Source organism: Podarcis liolepis, assembly GCF_965112155.1.
Source record: "Podarcis liolepis genome assembly, chromosome: 9".
Taxonomy (NCBI): domain Eukaryota; kingdom Metazoa; phylum Chordata; class Lepidosauria; order Squamata; family Lacertidae; genus Podarcis; species Podarcis liolepis.
In genome coordinates this window covers 70,537,951-70,555,710 of record NC_139564.1, presented here as the reverse complement: position 1 = coordinate 70,555,710, position 17,760 = coordinate 70,537,951, and the positions used below count along the sequence as shown (strand labels likewise).

The window sequence follows — 17,760 nt, the reverse complement described above, 5'->3', positions numbered from 1 at the left end:
CATGAATGTGCATTGATTCATCACAGCACAACATAAGAACTGTCACAATGTAAAAAGGATTTTGTATGAGACGATAGTAAAGCTATTCCTCCGGTTTGTGATTGGTACTCTGCACATGGAAGCCATTGCTTGATGTTGCCTAATGGGACAGACTTAACCACCTAGCAGTCTTCTTTGCATGGTAGATGAACAGGTGAGCATATTCCTTCAGTGCACCATATAGTAATGTATGAGGCTGTACCTGCGTACACCTGATTTGCATCTGGGTTCTTCCATTTGAGGTGAGATAACTACACCCAGGCCTCCACACATCACCTTAAGTGTGTAGTACAGAGTTATGCAATGCTCACTTACTCTTCTACCAACCATAGAGGATAGCTGGCCAGAGAAATGTGTCTGATGGCATATATGGGTATCACACAAGTCAAGAGCCCATTTGGGGGGCCTGTGATTGGCTACAACTACCTGTTAAATGCATTGTTGGTGGTAAACCTAGGTTTATCTCTGTATATGTGTGTGGCGATCACACAGGGTCCCTGGGCATTTGACGGTCTATTGATCCCTGTGCCACCACTGTGATTGCTTCCCCGCTGCCACCAACCCATTTCTCTCAGGTACACACGGAGTCCAGACAGTTGTCATCCCACCTCTGCCACCACTTTTGTGGCGCTCACGCAGGGTCCCCTGACGTTTGACAGTCTATTGACCCCTGTGCCACCACTGTGATTGCTTCCTCACTGCCACCAACCCGTTTCTCTCAGGTACACATCGAGTCCAGACAGTTGTTAACATTAAAACAAATAATCAAGTTTATTTTATAAGCATGAACAAGTTTATGGTTTCAGATAATTTTTCTTGTCAGTTTCTTATCCTTAGTTTCTATACCGGCCTATACCTTCCTAATAACTTCTAACTGATTGTCCCAACTGTCTGTCTGACTCATCCTAACAGTTTCACTCACTCTCTCACATCAAAACTAGACCAACCCACAGACTTGTCCTCCCTCTTCCTTCTCCAACTCCCAACTGACGTCCCAACAACTCTAACTCTAACTTCTCCCCTTGGGTTCCCACTGGCCAATCACTTCACACTCATTTAACCCTTTCCTTATGACCCACCTAGGAGGGCAAACGCCACAATGTGGAACATCCCTTATACTGCCTTCATTAACCCTCATTAAACTGCCTTAATTCAAGCACTAACTTGCTCTTGTTTCTTTCAGCTCCTTAGGATGACAATAGCTAAACAAAGACTCGGAGATGAGGAGGTTGGGGCACGCCACTTCGCACCACATGAACGTGAAGACCTGGTCCAGCAATTGGAGAAAGCACGAGAACAAGTACTTACCAATGAGCATGGCTTATAATTGTACATCTGTTCCTGGTACCTCCAGAATATACTTTTGGATCTTGAGTTGTTTGTAGGGCAGAAGTAAAAACATATAAAGAGACCTGCTGTATCAGGCCAGACATCACCTCGTCTGACATCCAGTTACCTTACAGCATTTAGCTGGATGCTACCCAGAAGCCCCCAAGCAAAGCATGAAATCCAAAATCCTCTCCAAATTCCTAAGGGAATTTGTCTAGTTCCTTTCTAATGGCCATCGGTGTGAAGAACACATCTTGTGTGAAGAAGTATTTGCTTTTGGGACATAATCCAGTTTTAATAGTTAAAAGGGTATGGGACTGAAATGCTGCTTAAATTCCCCTCCTGCCCATCACTTCTGCTCAGCCTCCTCCCTTGCCTCAGCCAGGCTCCCTACCATAAGGAGAGATGTAATTTGGTTATTAGGGACGTGGGTGGCGCTGTTGGTTAAACCACAGAGCCTAGGGCTTGCTGATCAGAAGGTCGGCGGTTCGAATCCCCGCAACGGGGTGAGCTCCCATTGCTCAGCCCCTGCTCCTGCCAACCTAGCAGTTCAAAAGCACAAAGTGCAAGTAGATAAATAGGTACTGCTCTGGCAGGAAGGTAAATGGTGTTTCCATGTGCTGCTTTGGTTTGCCTGAAGTGGCTTAGTCATGCTGGCCATATGGCCCGGACGCTGTACACTGGCTCCCTCGGCCAATAAAGTGAGATGAGCGCTGCAACCCCAGAGTCGTCTGCGACTGGACCTAAAGGTCAGGGGTCCCTTTACCCTTAATTTGGTTATTAACTTCTCTTTTTTAAAGGTTTGCTTGCAGAAACAGGTTATTTTGCACATAGGTTAATATAATATTCAACAGAATACAGTGATGCATTTGAGTTCTGGTTTTTTGTCAGATTGAGACTCTGCAACATGATCTTCAAGCAGCATTGGATGAACTACAGGATGTAAAAGAGGAGCGCTCTTCTTACCAAGATAAGTCTGACAGATTAAACCAGGAGCTTAACCATGTTCTTGGAGGACATGTAAACCGCATTATCGATATTGATGCTCTTTGTATGGAGAACAGGTGAGTTTGTTTAGAAATTGTTATAAGTTATCGGGAGAATGGGCCACATAGCATTCACAAGGGTCACCTCAAAACCTAAGTCATTGCTAGTATTTTACAGTTCTAAATTTTAGTTTGAAAGCAGTAAGATACTCCAGAAGACTTTGGAGCCAAATTTGCACTACAAATAATTTTTTTTTAAAAAATAAAGCCAGTAACATACCATCAAGTGTAAGAAGCTATCACTGTTTCTTAAAAAGCTCCACCCAGCTGTTTAATTATGTGGAAAAGGTGTTTGATAGAATAGTGTGACAATACTTTCAAGTTCTACAAAATACGGGGTTAGGCGTGAAGTTTATCTTAAGGATTAAATTGATTGTCACTAATCTGACTCCTTCAACGTGGGTCGATAAAACAAGGCTAGAGAAATACAGACTCCAGTGAGGTACCCGACAGAGTTGTCCACTGTCACCAATTTTATTCAACATTAAATTTTAAGGGATGGGGCTAGCTAGCCAGGACTCTGATGGGCTTGTTTTATAATGGGCTTAGCAAGGGATGGGTGAATCCTTCAGTTCACCATTGCAGCTTGAGTCCCCTCATTTTTTGAGCTGCTAATTTGTTCCAAGTTCAAGATGTTGCTTTTAACGCATAAAACTTTTTAAAGCTTGCAGCCAGGTTACTTGAATGATGACCTTCCCCCATGTATGTCCATTTGACTTCTTCACTCTGCAGAAGTGGCACATTTACAAGTGTCCGCTCTGCGCTTAGAAGGAGTTGATCCTACACTCTGGAATTCCCTCCCCATTGATACTGTGCCCTGTATTGTTTCCTGTGTCTGCTAAAAAACATTTTTAGGCAAGCCTACCCATCCATGTAAACTTGATCATGAGATTTTATTTTATTATGGTATATATTTTTTTAAGCTGCTGGTTTTATTTACGCTTTGAAAATGTTAAGGTCAACTTGTTTTTAAAATTTGGTTTTATTGATATTTTTAATGTATATTTTTTGTAAACCACTTAGAGATTGTTGACGCTTAACCAGTACATAAATCCTGCTAATTAATTAAATAAGCAAATTACAAACTTCAGCTCTTTCACTATCTCTGCCTTACTTTCTGTTACCCTTTAAAATGGCTCAATGGATAAACAGCTTCATGAAAGTAATATAGTCTGTTTTCTGACTTTCCAGATATCTTCATGAGAGATTAAAGCAAATTCAAGAAGAGGTCAACATTCTCAAATCAAATATTGTAAAGTATAAGGTAGATTTTGTTTTTGTGATATAATATGCAATCAGTTTCATTCATGTGTTTGTGGTGTGCACCGGTATTTGTTTTCCGTCTTGTTACACATTCAGAGAATTGATTAGAAAGTAGATTAATTCATTCACAAAAATACAGAGTGCCACACCTTTTCTGTGTTCATAGAGACCTGCAGGGTGATTTTAGTACCTGTAATTGACCTATTTTCTTTTACATAAAGGTTTTCAACATTATACGTTCTGCTAGTATTGGAAGGCTTAATCACATACCCATAGTGATTAAAACATGTTTTATTTGCTTGTTAGAAAAGATAGATCTCAATTAGCTTTATCCCCCATGAGAATGCCATTGCTACAGAAGAAATTGCTGTAAAAGAATTCTGTACAATTCTTCAGCTGCCCAAATCTGTTTAGATTTTTTTTCAACAATAAAATGATTTATCCATCATGTTCAGTTGAAAGCGACCATTAATATTGCTTATGTATTCTGAAAATGACTCTTTTATTTATTGTTATTATTTAATTTATATGCCACTCTTCTTCCAAGGATCACAGGGTAGTTTACAATATAAAAACACCAAAAATACTTTTTATTGTGATATAGTGGGATATTTATTTTAGATTAATATCCAGGATGTCTGAAATCTTTTCCTATGTACCTCTGTTTTCTACTTAAGTTGGGTGTGAATATGTAGCAAAATAATCTTCCATTTGGCGAAACCTTACAGACAACATGGATGCTGTGTTAAGTTACTCTTTGCTGCTGGTTACATATTCATGCACAAATTTTTAATAAATAAATAAATTTGGACAGTTTGAGGGACCAAAGTTTGATTTCTTAATCTCTCAGTCTAATCAAAAGTTACGTCGACATTTTCTACTCAAAAAACCCTTTTTTTATATAATAAAACAAATTACCATTCTTTGATTGCTGTTTGTTTTAGAATGCACTAGAGAGGAGGAAAAATTCCAAGTCTCACAGCAAGTCAAATAGCAGTGCACTAACTGGAGTCCTTTCTGCTAAGCAAGGTACTGCATTGGTTTTTGTCTTGCCTTTTCTCTCCGAAAACTAAGAACTGCTATTCTGAGACTTCAGCAAAACAGCGAAGATTGTGTTCGTGTATTCATGTTCTCACTTTGAGATACTGCAATAACTTTGAGCAATACAATGAACACCCTCAAAAAGTCACCATTTCTGTGAGAGAAGCTAAGAACTGCTGTTCTGGGGCTTCAACGAAAACAGATCAAGGGGTTGCAGTAATAATGAATAGAATTTGATTCTTTCCCCGCCCCCGATGTCTATTGATGTGTCATTTCCAGGCTTCTATCTCCATAAAACTAAGCCAGTATTTCTTTTGTTTTTATTTTTCCAGTCCAAGAGTTGTTATCAGAGGATCATGGATGCAGCCTGCCAGCCACGCCACAGTCCATTTATGACCTTAAATCTTTGGCTACTGCTTTACTGGAGACAATCCATGAGAAAAACATGGTCATTCAGCATCAAAGGCAAACCAACAAGTAGGCACTTTCGCAGAAACAGAGAATTGCAGAGTTGTAAGGGATCCTAAGGTTCATCTATTCCAGTCCCCTCTGCAATGCAAGAATATGCGGTTGTCCCATACGGGGTTCGAACTTTCAGTTGACTTAGTTCAAAATCTGTTTTGCATTTCGTTTTAAAGGCTTTTATCTTGGGGTATAGAGAAAACGCCAAACAGTGTGAATGTGGGTGTGCATCTTTATGGAATTGTGAAATTGTAGTTATTTTGCCGTTAACCCAGTACATCAGTTTTGAGAGATACATATTGCTGACATCACCAGCCTTATTAGCACCATCTATGCGCATGGGGCTTTGCAAAGCACAAGAAGACAGTTCTGCGCCCTAAGAAGCTTATGGTCTAAAATCCAACACAGAGAAACAGGAAGGACTCAGTGGCAGGGTTAATAAAGGAAAGAATATGTTGTTACAGTTGTATAATAATAATAATTTATTATTTATACCCCACCCATCTGGCTGAGTTTCCCCACTCTGGGCGGCTCCCAATCAAGTGTTAAAAACAGTACAGCGTTAAATATTAAAAACTTCCCTGAACAGGGCTGCCTTCAGATGTCTTTTAAAGGTAGGATAGCTGCTTATTTCCTTCACATCTGAAGGGAGGGTGTTCCACAGGGTGGGCGCCACCACCGGGAAGGCCCTCTGTCTGGTTCCCTGTAACCTCACTTCTCGCAATGAGGGAACCGCCAGAAGGCCCTCGGCGCTGGATCGTACCTTGTTTTGCGACTGGGATCTGTTCCAGAGCCCTGGACGCTAGACGAAAAGGACACACGACAAAGCGCCGCTCTGCACACGCACGAAGAGTGGTTTGTGCTTCTGCGCATGTGTGAGCAGCAAACCTGGAAGTATCCTGTTTCGGTACTTCCAGGTTTGCTGCGGATGTTCGACAACATGGCTGCTCAATGAGGCAGACTCAAGACAAGGTACCACTGTATTTCAATGGAAGTGCTTAGGTTTCGCTACTGGCTAAGTGAGGCAGGATGCTGAAACTTAAGTGGCTCTGACGCAGCAGCATGGTTTCATAATATGTTACCAAAGCCCTTGATGTTACATTTTAAAGTTACTCACAATTGTGGCTTGATAAACACGAATATGCATTCCTTCTTTGAGGTGTACTGTACAGTTCCATTAGCATTACAGAGATATTTTCTTTCAAAATATTGATATTTTAAAAACTCTTTTCTTTCAAAATACACAATTTTTAAACTATAGGGTTTGGCTTTTTACTCACTAGCTGCATTGGAACAATTTAGAAAGTGTAAAATCAAGTTGCAGTGAGGAGTACACATTAGCACGAGACGTATAGATTAGGTCAGGGCACTCTGGAATTCACAAAAATTGAATTCCTCAACACATCCTTAATTACAGTCACTAGTAAATACATATTGCAATAATACTACATATTCCTTGTTACAGTAGTTAAGTCAACTACAGATTCCATAGGATTTCTTCATATGTAGACTGGATGTATGGTAACAAGAGATCAGTGGATTTGAGGCAAATATGCAGGAAGGTGTTCTGATTAATTATGAAGGAGAAGTGAACCCTTTAATGTAGTCTGCAAATGTGGTGCAGAATACAAGCAAGTCCTGAGATTGTATACCCATTTCAGGAGTGGGTGGATTGCATGGGCATATCATAAATATATATTATTTCAGAATAATTTCTGATATATTGGAGACGTTTCTAACCTGATGTGAAAAAAAATATGTATTTCACGTGAATTAATCTATACCATATGTTTAAATGTAAATTTGTGTATCATAAGCGGATGTCTTCTCTCATGACACTGAATATCACCTATCATTGGCTATCACCCATCAAATATAAACAGGGCACATGCCCATCCATGGTGATATTACTATACTTTTAATTACATTTCATGGAACATTTTATCTTCATTTCAGAATCTTAGGCAATCGTGTAGCAGAACTGGAGAAAAAGTTGAGGACTTTAGAAGTCTCTGGTTTGTGGAGTCTTCCAGGTAAGTCAGAATTTATAGTCGTACTTAATTTGGGGGTATCTGAACATAAGGACATTTTAAAATGTGTATTTCATAAGAAACCTGCTGTTTACATTAGAAAATGCATTGTTTTCCTCATTTGCTGCAGGGTTTGTTTTTTTAGTCTCTATAAGAAAAGTAATATGAAAATATTTTTACTGAATAAGAAATCTTTGTTTTCTTTCACACATAACAGTTAGATTTTTCTGAAATGGAAGCATTTTAAAGGTTCTTTGACAACATAATTAATGATGTGTTACATTTATCAATCACATCTTGCCACATAATTTTTCTGAACGTGTAGGCTAGTCAGACTTAAGGAGAAAAACTACCTGGGAATGCCACCAGGAGATTGCCCGTGATTTCTCTCTCTATGTGAAAACTTTGTCCTTCCAATAAAGAGAGCCAGTGTGGTGTAGTGGTTAAGAGCGGTAGTCACGTAATCTGGGAAACCGGGTTCGTGTCTCCGCTCCTCCACATGCAGCTGCTGGGTGACCTTGGGCCAGTCACACTTCTGTGAAGTCTCTCAGCCCCACTCACCTCACAGAGTGTTTGTTGTGGGGGAGGAAGGGAAAGGAGAATGTTAGCCGCTTTGAGACTCCTGAAGGGGAGTGAAAGGCGGGATATCAAATCCAAACTCTTCTCTAAAAGCTTTCCAGGGATAAGGGCTTTTTTGACACAGAAGCCTTCAAACATGCAATTCTGTAGTAGTTTAGTTTCAGGAGAGCTGGGAGTTAGGATATATTTTAATTTCTTTACCATGTAGATGTGCCTAAAGCATAGTAAGAACATGGGAAATGAAAGCTAAAACAATTCTAACAATGTAGTCCCTATCCATGTGCATTTAGAACTGAACCTCACTGGGTTGTGATGCTCAAAGTAGAGCCATTGTAATCAGTAGGCTTTTTTCACTGAAGTCCATTGATTTCAGTGGCTCTGCTCTGAGGGCGATTTGGTTGGACAAAGTCCATTGAGTTCAGTGAGACTTAACTCCCCAGCAAGTATTTACAGACAGCAACCATTTGCGTGTCTGTCGACACACAGGTCCTTTTGGACCCGGAAGAGAGCAGAACGGGCCAAGTGTAACAGGGTGAGGTGGCTTATGGGCTCTCCACCGACTAGGCCTGTGCAATGTATTGATACAACACCCGGGACCAGTATGAGGGATAGACTGCGATGGCAGCTTTAAAACAGGTAAAGGGACCCCTGACCGTTAGGTCCAGTTGTGGCCAACTCTGGGGTTGCAGCGCTCATCTCGCTTTATTGGCCGAGGGAGCTGACGTACAGCTTCCGGGTCATGTGGCCAGCATGACTAAGCTGCTTCTGGCGAACCAGAGCAGCACACGGAAATGCCGTTTACCTTCCCTCCAGAGCAGTACCTATTTATCTACTTGCACTTTGACGTGCTTTTGAACTGCTAGGTTGGCAGGAGCAGGGACCGAGCAACGGGAGCTCACCCCGTTGCGGGGATTCGAACCGCCAACCTTCTGATCGGCAAGTCCTAGGCTCTGTGGTTTAACCCACAGCGCCAGCCGCGTCCTGGCAATATATTGCGGATGAAACCAACACCACTTCTGACTCCCTCTGTGATCAGCGCCGCTTTCAACATCAAGCTTCTAGCAGCAGAGGGACCGTAGCAGCAACGGTTTCACCCACAATATACTGCCAGGTGAAGCCGCCATCGCAATCTGCCCCTCATACCGCAGAGGGAGGAGCAAGCTGTATTGCGCACCCCCCAGGTGAGCAAGCCTTTATGCCTTGCATGCAAGGATGAGAGGCATGCAGCTCGCTCAGCTGGGGGGCAGGAATAATAATAATAATAATAATAATAATAATAATAATAATAATAATAATTTTTATTTATACCCCGCCCTCCCCAACCAAGACCGGGCTCAGGGCGGCTAACACCAGGTATAAAAATGAATAAAATACAACTTAAAAACAAGATTAAAATACAACATTAAAATGCAGCCTCATTTCAGTAGAAACTCAAATCAAGAACAGTGGAAAGCTGGGGGGGGCGGGGGCAGGACCCTTTTTGCTCCCCACCTGAGCCACACAAAGAAGCTGCACTGTTCCCAGCCCACGAGACATTAGGGTGAAAGCACCTCAGCCCCCCCCCCCAGTGAGACCTGAGGGAGTTTTCACCCTGCACCTTGCGTGCTGCGGCCAATGCAACTTGTTCTTTTAACATTGTGGTGTATCCCCAGACCCCGATGTATGGCTGGCGATAAATCGCGACGTTGATTGAAAACCTGGCATTGCCCAGCCCTACCGCTGACATGCACAGGGGCCAGGAATGGAATCCCCACACAAAATGGTCGCTGCCTATATAGGATTGCAGCTTAAATCTATTTTTTTAAAAGATACGTTTCAATAACACAATTGAAATTTTATTAATAAAATTTGGTGTGTTTCCCCATTACAATTTTATTCTACTTTAAACATATTCCTGAAATTCGCTTTTCAAATTGTGCCTTCTTGTTAGGACAATGTATTTGTTATGCAGATCAACATTTTTACTTTTATTCTGTTGCAGTCTGGAGAGTGCTACATTGGCTGCCTCTCGCATAGTCAGTATAGGCTGCAGAATGTATATTGTTCATGGCACAGACTTTTTGATAAACTTTGCTGCATAGTATGCACATCCTTGAGAATTGCCATGTCTATGGAGGACATCAGCATTTTGAGGAGTGTTTAGTTCACATGACGGAACAGTTAACAGTTAATGGCTATGCTGAATGTTTGACTCTTGATTTTCAGCACAAAAGCAATGTTGGCTATGCGTGTGTAAATTTCTTCTTGGAAAGATCACACATAATCATTCACCTTTTGTGTTTGTAGCCATTTTCTCTGGTCAGCTACAGGTTCAGTCCATTTCTTTTTAAAAAAGAAAAACTACTTTCTTTTTTTTAGCATGACCCCAACCAACAGGGAACATATAGAAAGTGTGATAACATAACTCTGTGCTTATCTCAGTGACAATAGAAGGGTGAGGTCATTTAGAGTGAGGTCAAGTCCTTCCTGGCCCGGTCAGATAGCGATCTCAACCTGGCTGATCACAACTTCCCTCTATCGAGTTCATCACCATGACGGTTGTCAAGTATAAATAATGAATGGTCTAGAAATTTGCTTATGCACTATCTCAGTGGACCTCAGAATCAAGAGCCTTGTTGTAATTGCCTATTGGTTGACTATGTAAGAACACTCAAATTGCTGGAATAGGGCATATAATGTAGCTATAATAAGGTATATAAAATATTATCAGTGGTGGAACTGCTGAACTTTTCAGCCTGGAAACTATTGAAACTTACATTTTTCTCCAAGAAAATGCTTTCACTAAACTAGACTCTTTTCATAACTCCTGAACAGTTTTCTCTGCCTTTATGGTATTTAATATCAAAAGTTAGCATATGACTAAGAATATCTTACCTAGCATATTTTATTGCATGCCTGAATGCATTTTGTTTTGTCCCTGATCTATTCAGAAGCTCTGACATCCATAAATCGCTTTTGCCGCTTGCTTTCATAAATCCCAAAAAATGAATATTTAGATGAGGTTGAAAAGTGCAGATCCAGTAAACGAATTTTGTTTTACTGGACTGACTGGTTGTTATCACTTCTGAACTATGTTCTCACTTCTGCAAGCATAGATGCTCAGAGCAGGAGTAAGATTAAAATTAGGTGTTAGCCTCCCCATCGTTAATTTGATGTGTGTTCAGTCGCTTAGAGGAAAGAAAGCAGAAAGCCATATCAATCCTAAGCAACCTTACCCTGGAACTCAATGATAGGGCTAGCAGTGACACACAGCATGCAGTAGCTTGTCAGGCCACATGTTCTTTGGCAGGACTCAGCAGTGCTGCTTTCAACCCTACCAGCCCATTCAGTCTCCTGGCTATGAGTTTATCTGGTAGCCGTGGTAATGCTCTAGTTCAGGGGTTGGCAAGGTTTACCTCGCCTGGGCCGGTTCACTCCAGCGGAGAACCCTCCGCGGGCTGGATCATGCGTGTGCCTGAGTGCGCACACCCACAGTTTTCTGCATCTGTGCAGACGTGATTTTTCGGCGCATTAGCAGATGCGATTTCCTGTGCCATGGAAGTGAGGCATCACACTGTGCCAGTTTAGCACGGCGCGTGGGAGCTCGCCGAGCAGGCTGCTTGGTTCAGAGATGGCTTGTGGGCCAGTTAAATGACCCCCATGGGCTGCTTGTGGCCCATGGGCCTTAGGTTGCCTACCCCTGCTCTAGTTTCCACCTGCCATTTTGAATTTCCCACAGTGCCCTGGTGGGGAATAATTTTGGCCTGGTGGACTAGATCGCTTATCTTCCCCGCCTCACCGACAAGTGGGTGGTACCAGCCACCTGTCAAGCATCTGTTGTCATATTGACATTGGGCAATTGCTAGGTGGGGGGTCCCATCCACCTGACAAAGCTAGACTGCTGGAGTAGAGAGGTGATAACTACATAAAGCAGCATTGAACTTCCCACACACCAGCTGATGCACAGTGAGTTCAAGTCTCGATTTATGCAGGATTCAGGCAGCTAATTTCAGCTACTGGATATGTACCCATAGCAAGCAGGATTGAATTGTGGTCTTCTATATGCATCTAGGATACTGTTGTTGTTGCTTTTTAAAAAAAGGGAAAGAAACAACAACCAGCAACTCCAAAACATAAATTCAGACCACACTCACACCTATGATCTTCCCCTGAAGACTGAAATATACAGACCAGGAAATTTATATACCCCACGTGATCATTTTGAGTATATATTTCTGCTCTTAATTCTATTCCACTTGCTTTAGTTATTTCTTTTCTGCTGCTATACTTCATTTTATAATCGATTACAGGGGACATAACCTCCCTTCAGTAAACCAGAGTGCCACTCCTCCAGATAGCTTCATCTTTGTTAATAAACTCCATGTTTCCTTTTCTGTAGATTATAGCCCAGGTCTTCTTGGTGCAAGCTCCTACAGGCCTTGTGAAATTGCATTTCCTTGCAGCCAGGGTGTGGTGCCTTGCCTCCTACACTATCCATACTCTTGTTTCCGTTGCAAGATTGCTGGACTGAACTTTGTGCATTGATTGAGGCTTCCAACTAGGCTAATGAGTGTGAAGTTGTGCTCACGTTAGTGAGAGCCCCTTCTTGGATGCTTGAGATTGGGATCAGGGCAATGACAGCCTTGCAATTAGGGCTGTACTTTGACTCAGTTCTAATGGCCACTCCTGCTTCCCTCTTTCTCTGCCCCAAGGCTAACGAAGTTAACCTGGGCTCCTCTGGGGGAAAGGCAGGGTGCAAATTTAGACATAACAACAACAGGTCAGGACAGGGGAACACAGAACTGCTAGGTGACCCCAGCAGATCATCCCTTCTTGTTGTGGACCAAGACTACATCCCAGAATCTTCAGCTGAAAACTCACACTGTGTTTTCATTTCCTTTGGAGTCTTAGCCTTGTTAAGAATGGCACACATGGCATCAGTTTCCTTTGGAGTCTTAACCTTGTTGAGAATGGCACACATGGCATCAGTTTCCTCCTGAGGATTCTGGGATTTGTAGTTGAAATCTCTGGCCAGGAAAAAAATGTCCTGTACGGACTTTATGAGAGCACACCACTACTTTTGCCACCCCTCCCACACAGTAACTTACTTGGTTGGTTTTGATTATATACCTTCCTCTGACCCTTCTGATTCTGCCCAGACCGGTGCCTGTTTTGATACATGTTTGAACCCGTGTGTATTTTGATCTGCACAGCTGCTTCTGGCCTACTTGGTCTGCCAGCTAGCTCACCCCGGGTTGCAGAACCTGTCTACCTGTAGCTTGACCTTTTCCATGGCCCGACACTATTGTTCCTTGAATCTTGATTAAGATCACAAACATGGATTGACACCAAGGTTGAGCTTGCTCACACATGCCCTGTTCCCAGTGTATGTGTATCTTGCAAGCAAAAATGCCTTAACCATGGTTTGCTTGGTAGAGGTACAACACTTAAACATGGTGACTGCAGAGCATGATAAACAGACCCACCTCAAACCATGGTTTTGCATCTTGGCTTGTAGTCAATTGCTGCTCACACTCTAGGGTTTGGTCTTCTGTTTCAAGTAGCCCATAATCCACTAAATAAAGTGTTTTGGCCTTTAAAACAGAACACTAGCAAAAAAAAAAGACGATGATTTTAGAATACCTTTGTTCTGTTATTTCTGTTTAGGCATCAAATTAATATTTATATAATAACTTTTCTTTCCTTCCTTTTTTCCTTGCTGCCTGAAGGCCTGAGCTACAATGTCTCAGTGGGATTTGGGAGTAGGTTCTGTTTGACATATGTATTTTTAGTAACTAATCTTAGCGGTGCATTAAATATTGTCACTGCATGTAAATAAATGGAAATGTTATCTGAATGTTTTTCTATATCTGTCAGATTAAGATGTTCAACCGAGTAAGTTAGATGGCCACAAGAGAAATACAGAACACTGTAAAATTATTTTTAATTGGGAGAAATGGTAATAAGGAAGGATACGAGCTAGTTCTGAATATAATCACGGGTTGTGCAAAACGATGTGATTTTGTAGCTTTTTTTAAAAAAATAAAAAATGACAAGCAGTAAGTCGAGACAATTTCCCTTCCTTTAACTCAGCAATTATGAGTATGGATATCACCCAGTGTTGCTACTTACATTTTAATTCCGTGGGTGTTGCTATCTGGTTTACGCATTCCAGATCCAAGCATCATGGAACACAAAGATGCTGATGGTAAATGGAGAAAGCAGACATGCCAAACCCATTCAGGGTTTCTACATCCTCACGCATTGAAGGACAGCAGGGATGGGAGAGAACAAGCTTTGCATGTAGAAAGTTCCAAGATTTATCCCTCGCACCCCCAATTAAATAACCAGAGTAGATAGACCAATATAGCACACATTTTTAATGTACACATTTTTTTAGTAGGAGCATTGCAAAATTTCTATAGGGAAGGTGGCAAAGTCGCCCTTTTGGAGATGCCGTTTTTGACAGTATCCCTGTGACAAGAACTTGAGTTAAAATGTTTCTTACTTTAGCCATTCAAAATACTGATTCAGATATTTGGAGTGTGACACATGCTAGGCAAGTATGTAGATAAAAACAAAAAGTCTCCTTTTATCCAAGCGTTTGAATCAAGCCAATTTAACTTTTTTTTTTTTTGGAAGATTCATGAGTTGGTTCCTGCTTTCCTCTTTCATTTGTTAGATCTTTAATTTTAATTAGGACCAGATTCTTGTATGTTCCTCCATCCAGTCTTGTAAAGGAAATGTGTTATGTAAGGTAAAGATACCCCTAACCGTTAGGTCCATTTGCGACTCTGGAGTTGCGTGCTCATCTCGCTTTACTGGCCAAGGGAGCCGGCATACAGCTTCCGGGTCATGTGGCCAGCATGACTAAGCCGCTTCTGGCGAACCAGAGCAGTGCATGGAAACACCATTTACCTTCCCGCCGGAGCGGTACCTATTTATCTACTTGCCCTTTGACGTGCTTTCGAACTGCTAGATTGACAGGAGCTAGGACCGAGCAACAGGAGCTCACCCCATCACAGGAATTTGAACCGCAGACCTTCTGATCAGCAAGCCCTAGGCTCAGTGGTTTAGACCACAGCGCCACCCGCGTCCCATATAATGTGTTACACGTAGTAAGGCTGAAAAACCTCATTGTTAGTCTTTGGAGACCAGGATTAACACCTTCCCTTCAGCGTCCCGTCCCCCCTACATGCGTAGGGAATTTCCCTCTAGATTTCTGAAGAAGTTACCAAACTATGTTTCCATGCACTAAACCACACAAAATAGACGCACATAATGAACGAGGCAGCAGAAAAGTAAAGGTGCTCAGCTGTCTACTCTCATTTTGAGGTGATACATGAGAAACCTGTATGACTCTACACCATGCCAACATTGCCCCACTTTCAGGAAGGGGTGACACTTGCCCAGGGAAGAACCCTGGTATAGCAGCAGCCCCCCGCCCGCCCGCCTCTACTGGAGTCAGTAAACATTGGTGGAGAAAGAGCATAATGCATTGTCAGGCAATTGCTCTCCCTAGAATACCTTCGGGGTCACTGTTTTAATACAGAAACAGTAGTATAGCTATTCTGAGGGACTAGCTACGTGTTGCATGCAAACACATGAAACAGAGATGATGCACTTTGTTCCCTTAAAAGAAAAAAGAAAAAAGTAGCTTCCACAGAGGAATATATATATATAAAACACTTTTGTCCTCCTAGTACAGTATCATGGTTAGAGGCATATGGAAGCAGGTGTTTTTTTTAATGGTTTAAATCAGGGGTCAGCAAACTTTTTCAGCAGGGGGCCGGTCCACTGTCCCTCAGACCTTGTGGGGGGGCTGGACTATATTTTGAAGGGGGGGAAATTAACGAATTCCTATGCCCCACATAGGTTATAATGCAACCCAGAGATGCATTATAAATAAAAGGACACATTCTACTCATGTAAAAACTCGCTGATTCCCAGACCGTCCGCAGGCCGGATTTAGAAGGTGATTGGGCTGGATCCGGCCCCTGGGCCTTAGTTTGCCGACCCATGGTTTAAATGGTGCAGTAACATTTTAAAAAGTAAAACTGAATGTCAATTTGGGAGGGTCTTGGCAGGGTACAAAAAGACTCTTGACCCATCCGCCCCAGCTGTGTAGGCATTTGCTTGTTTCTCTATTAGAAGGCTTGGGAATGAAGGCTTGGGAATGAAACGAGCTGATTTTTAAGAGGGCAAAGACTTAATGAAGGACTCATTCAGAATGCTCCAAGATAAAAGCAGAAGAAAACAAATTTTGGTTTTAGAAATCATGGCCTGCAAAAGTCAAACATCCTACAAAAATAAGGAGATTAAAAGGTCCAAGTAATGCTGTAATAAGAATTTCTCATTAATTAGACAGTGGATCTAAGTAAATAGGTGGTAGCAGTAAAATAACAACACTGTACTCTTACAGCACCATTATCTCAGGAATCTCTTCAACAACCCAGAAAATCCATTATTACCTAAGCCCACCCAGCGAGTTCAAAGGTGATATGATATTTGTACTTGAAATCCATAGCATATGCTGTTCCCCATCCACACTCCACCCCTAGCTTGAATTTGCTAATCTATATTGCAGTTGTCAGATATCCATCATCCATTAAAATGATTTTTATAAATCCTGATAATATCTAGCATATTTCGCCTAAGATGCTTGTATTAGTAGGTGCTGTGGTAGACATTTCCCCAAACGCTCTTGCAATATATTCTTACACAGATGGGTATCTTATTCTAATCTTCTGTAAATGCAAGTCTGGTTTTTCAGGCCTCTTCTGATAAATCACCTTGTTCTCGTTGGTTTGCTTTTTCAAAGTAGCCCCCTGGCTGAATACCCATTGAAATATACCCGTTGGAGGTATACCCAGATCACTCCTCCCGTCTAAATGTTGCCTATTACCGCTTTTTCCTTTCCCTAAGGCTACATTTTTGTCCAGTTCCCTCCCCCCACCCCATATGAACTATACACAAGCGCCTCAAGATGCGTAAATCATAGGTAGGTCAAAATAGGAGCAACCTCAAAGCAGTATCTTTAATTGTCACAGGAATAATGCCTTTGCACCAGTTTCCTGTTTAAAATGGGCCCTGTATATTGGAAATTCAGCATTTCCAGGATGGTTGTAAGAAAAGGATCCTAGATATATGTTTGCGCGCATTTGTACATATGTGCATGAATTCCTGTCCATGGATCTGACTTCAAAGAACATGCGTTTTTCAGGAAAGCCATTTCTCTGTTCCTCTTCTGGCATGCTAAGTAAACATGTGGGAGGGAGGCATTGAATGAGCATGTTAACACCATTCTGATCAACCTCCAACTCAAGGAGGAACTCAGTGGGAGGGATTTCCTGTTTCTAGTGGAGGTTCCCTGCGTGCTTTAGAAACCTGGAGAATCAGAGCAGCAACTGAGAAGCAGACCTTGAGTGTTTGTTCCCATTCCCCACCCCCATGTTTGCTTATCATGTAGGTTGAATGCCTGAAGAGGAATTCTGTGAACCTAAGATCTAAACAGATATATTATCTGTATCAGTATTACTCTTTACACAGAAGATACTTCCATAATTTCTGATAGGGTTGGGTTGAACGCATCTAGCTTGTGATTTATTTCTTTAAATTATTGTCAAATGAGGAAACCACATCTTTTAACCAGATGTGCTCATTCAAAGTGGTCTTATTGGGTTTAATGCAGTTGAACAGTAGTACATATTTTGGCTCATAGCATAGCTTTTCCTTTTCTATAGGGCAGAGCTACTGAAATATGCCTGTTGGACGTATACCACGTGTTTATTTAAATGTAGTCTCACTGTTTAAAACGTTGCATTAGTAAACTTCTCAGTTGTGTTGGAGAGTTCATGTTTCCATGCCCTTTTAATTGCAGGTGGCAAGGATACCATTACATTCAGTGACCCCGCTATGCCCATTATCCAGAGGTCTCGATCACCATTGCTATCTTTTGCAGATAAGCCACAGCAGAAGACAGAAGGTAAGCA

General features: G+C 41.8%; 1 protein-coding gene across 7 annotated transcripts in view; it reads left to right on the top strand.

Moving 5' to 3' along the window:
- CCDC149 (coiled-coil domain containing 149) overlaps positions 1–17,760 on the top strand; it is a 60,933-nt gene that overhangs the window by 29,146 nt on the left and 14,027 nt on the right. For 4 of the 7 annotated variants that reach the window (XM_083460504.1, XM_083460502.1, XM_083460505.1 and 1 more), the window contains exons 5-12: positions 1,223–1,339; positions 2,260–2,432; positions 3,606–3,678; positions 4,622–4,706; positions 5,051–5,195; positions 7,137–7,213; positions 13,498–13,530; positions 17,649–17,753. In XM_083460504.1, coding sequence (XP_083316630.1) covers positions 1,223–1,339; positions 2,260–2,432; positions 3,606–3,678; positions 4,622–4,706; positions 5,051–5,195; positions 7,137–7,213; positions 13,498–13,530; positions 17,649–17,753 — 808 coding nt within the window. The remainder of the gene's footprint in view (positions 1–1,222; positions 1,340–2,259; positions 2,433–3,605; positions 3,679–4,621; positions 4,707–5,050; positions 5,196–7,136; positions 7,214–13,497; positions 13,531–17,648; positions 17,754–17,760) is intronic. The other 3 variants (XM_083460500.1, XM_083460503.1, XM_083460501.1) reach the window with 1 other exon arrangement.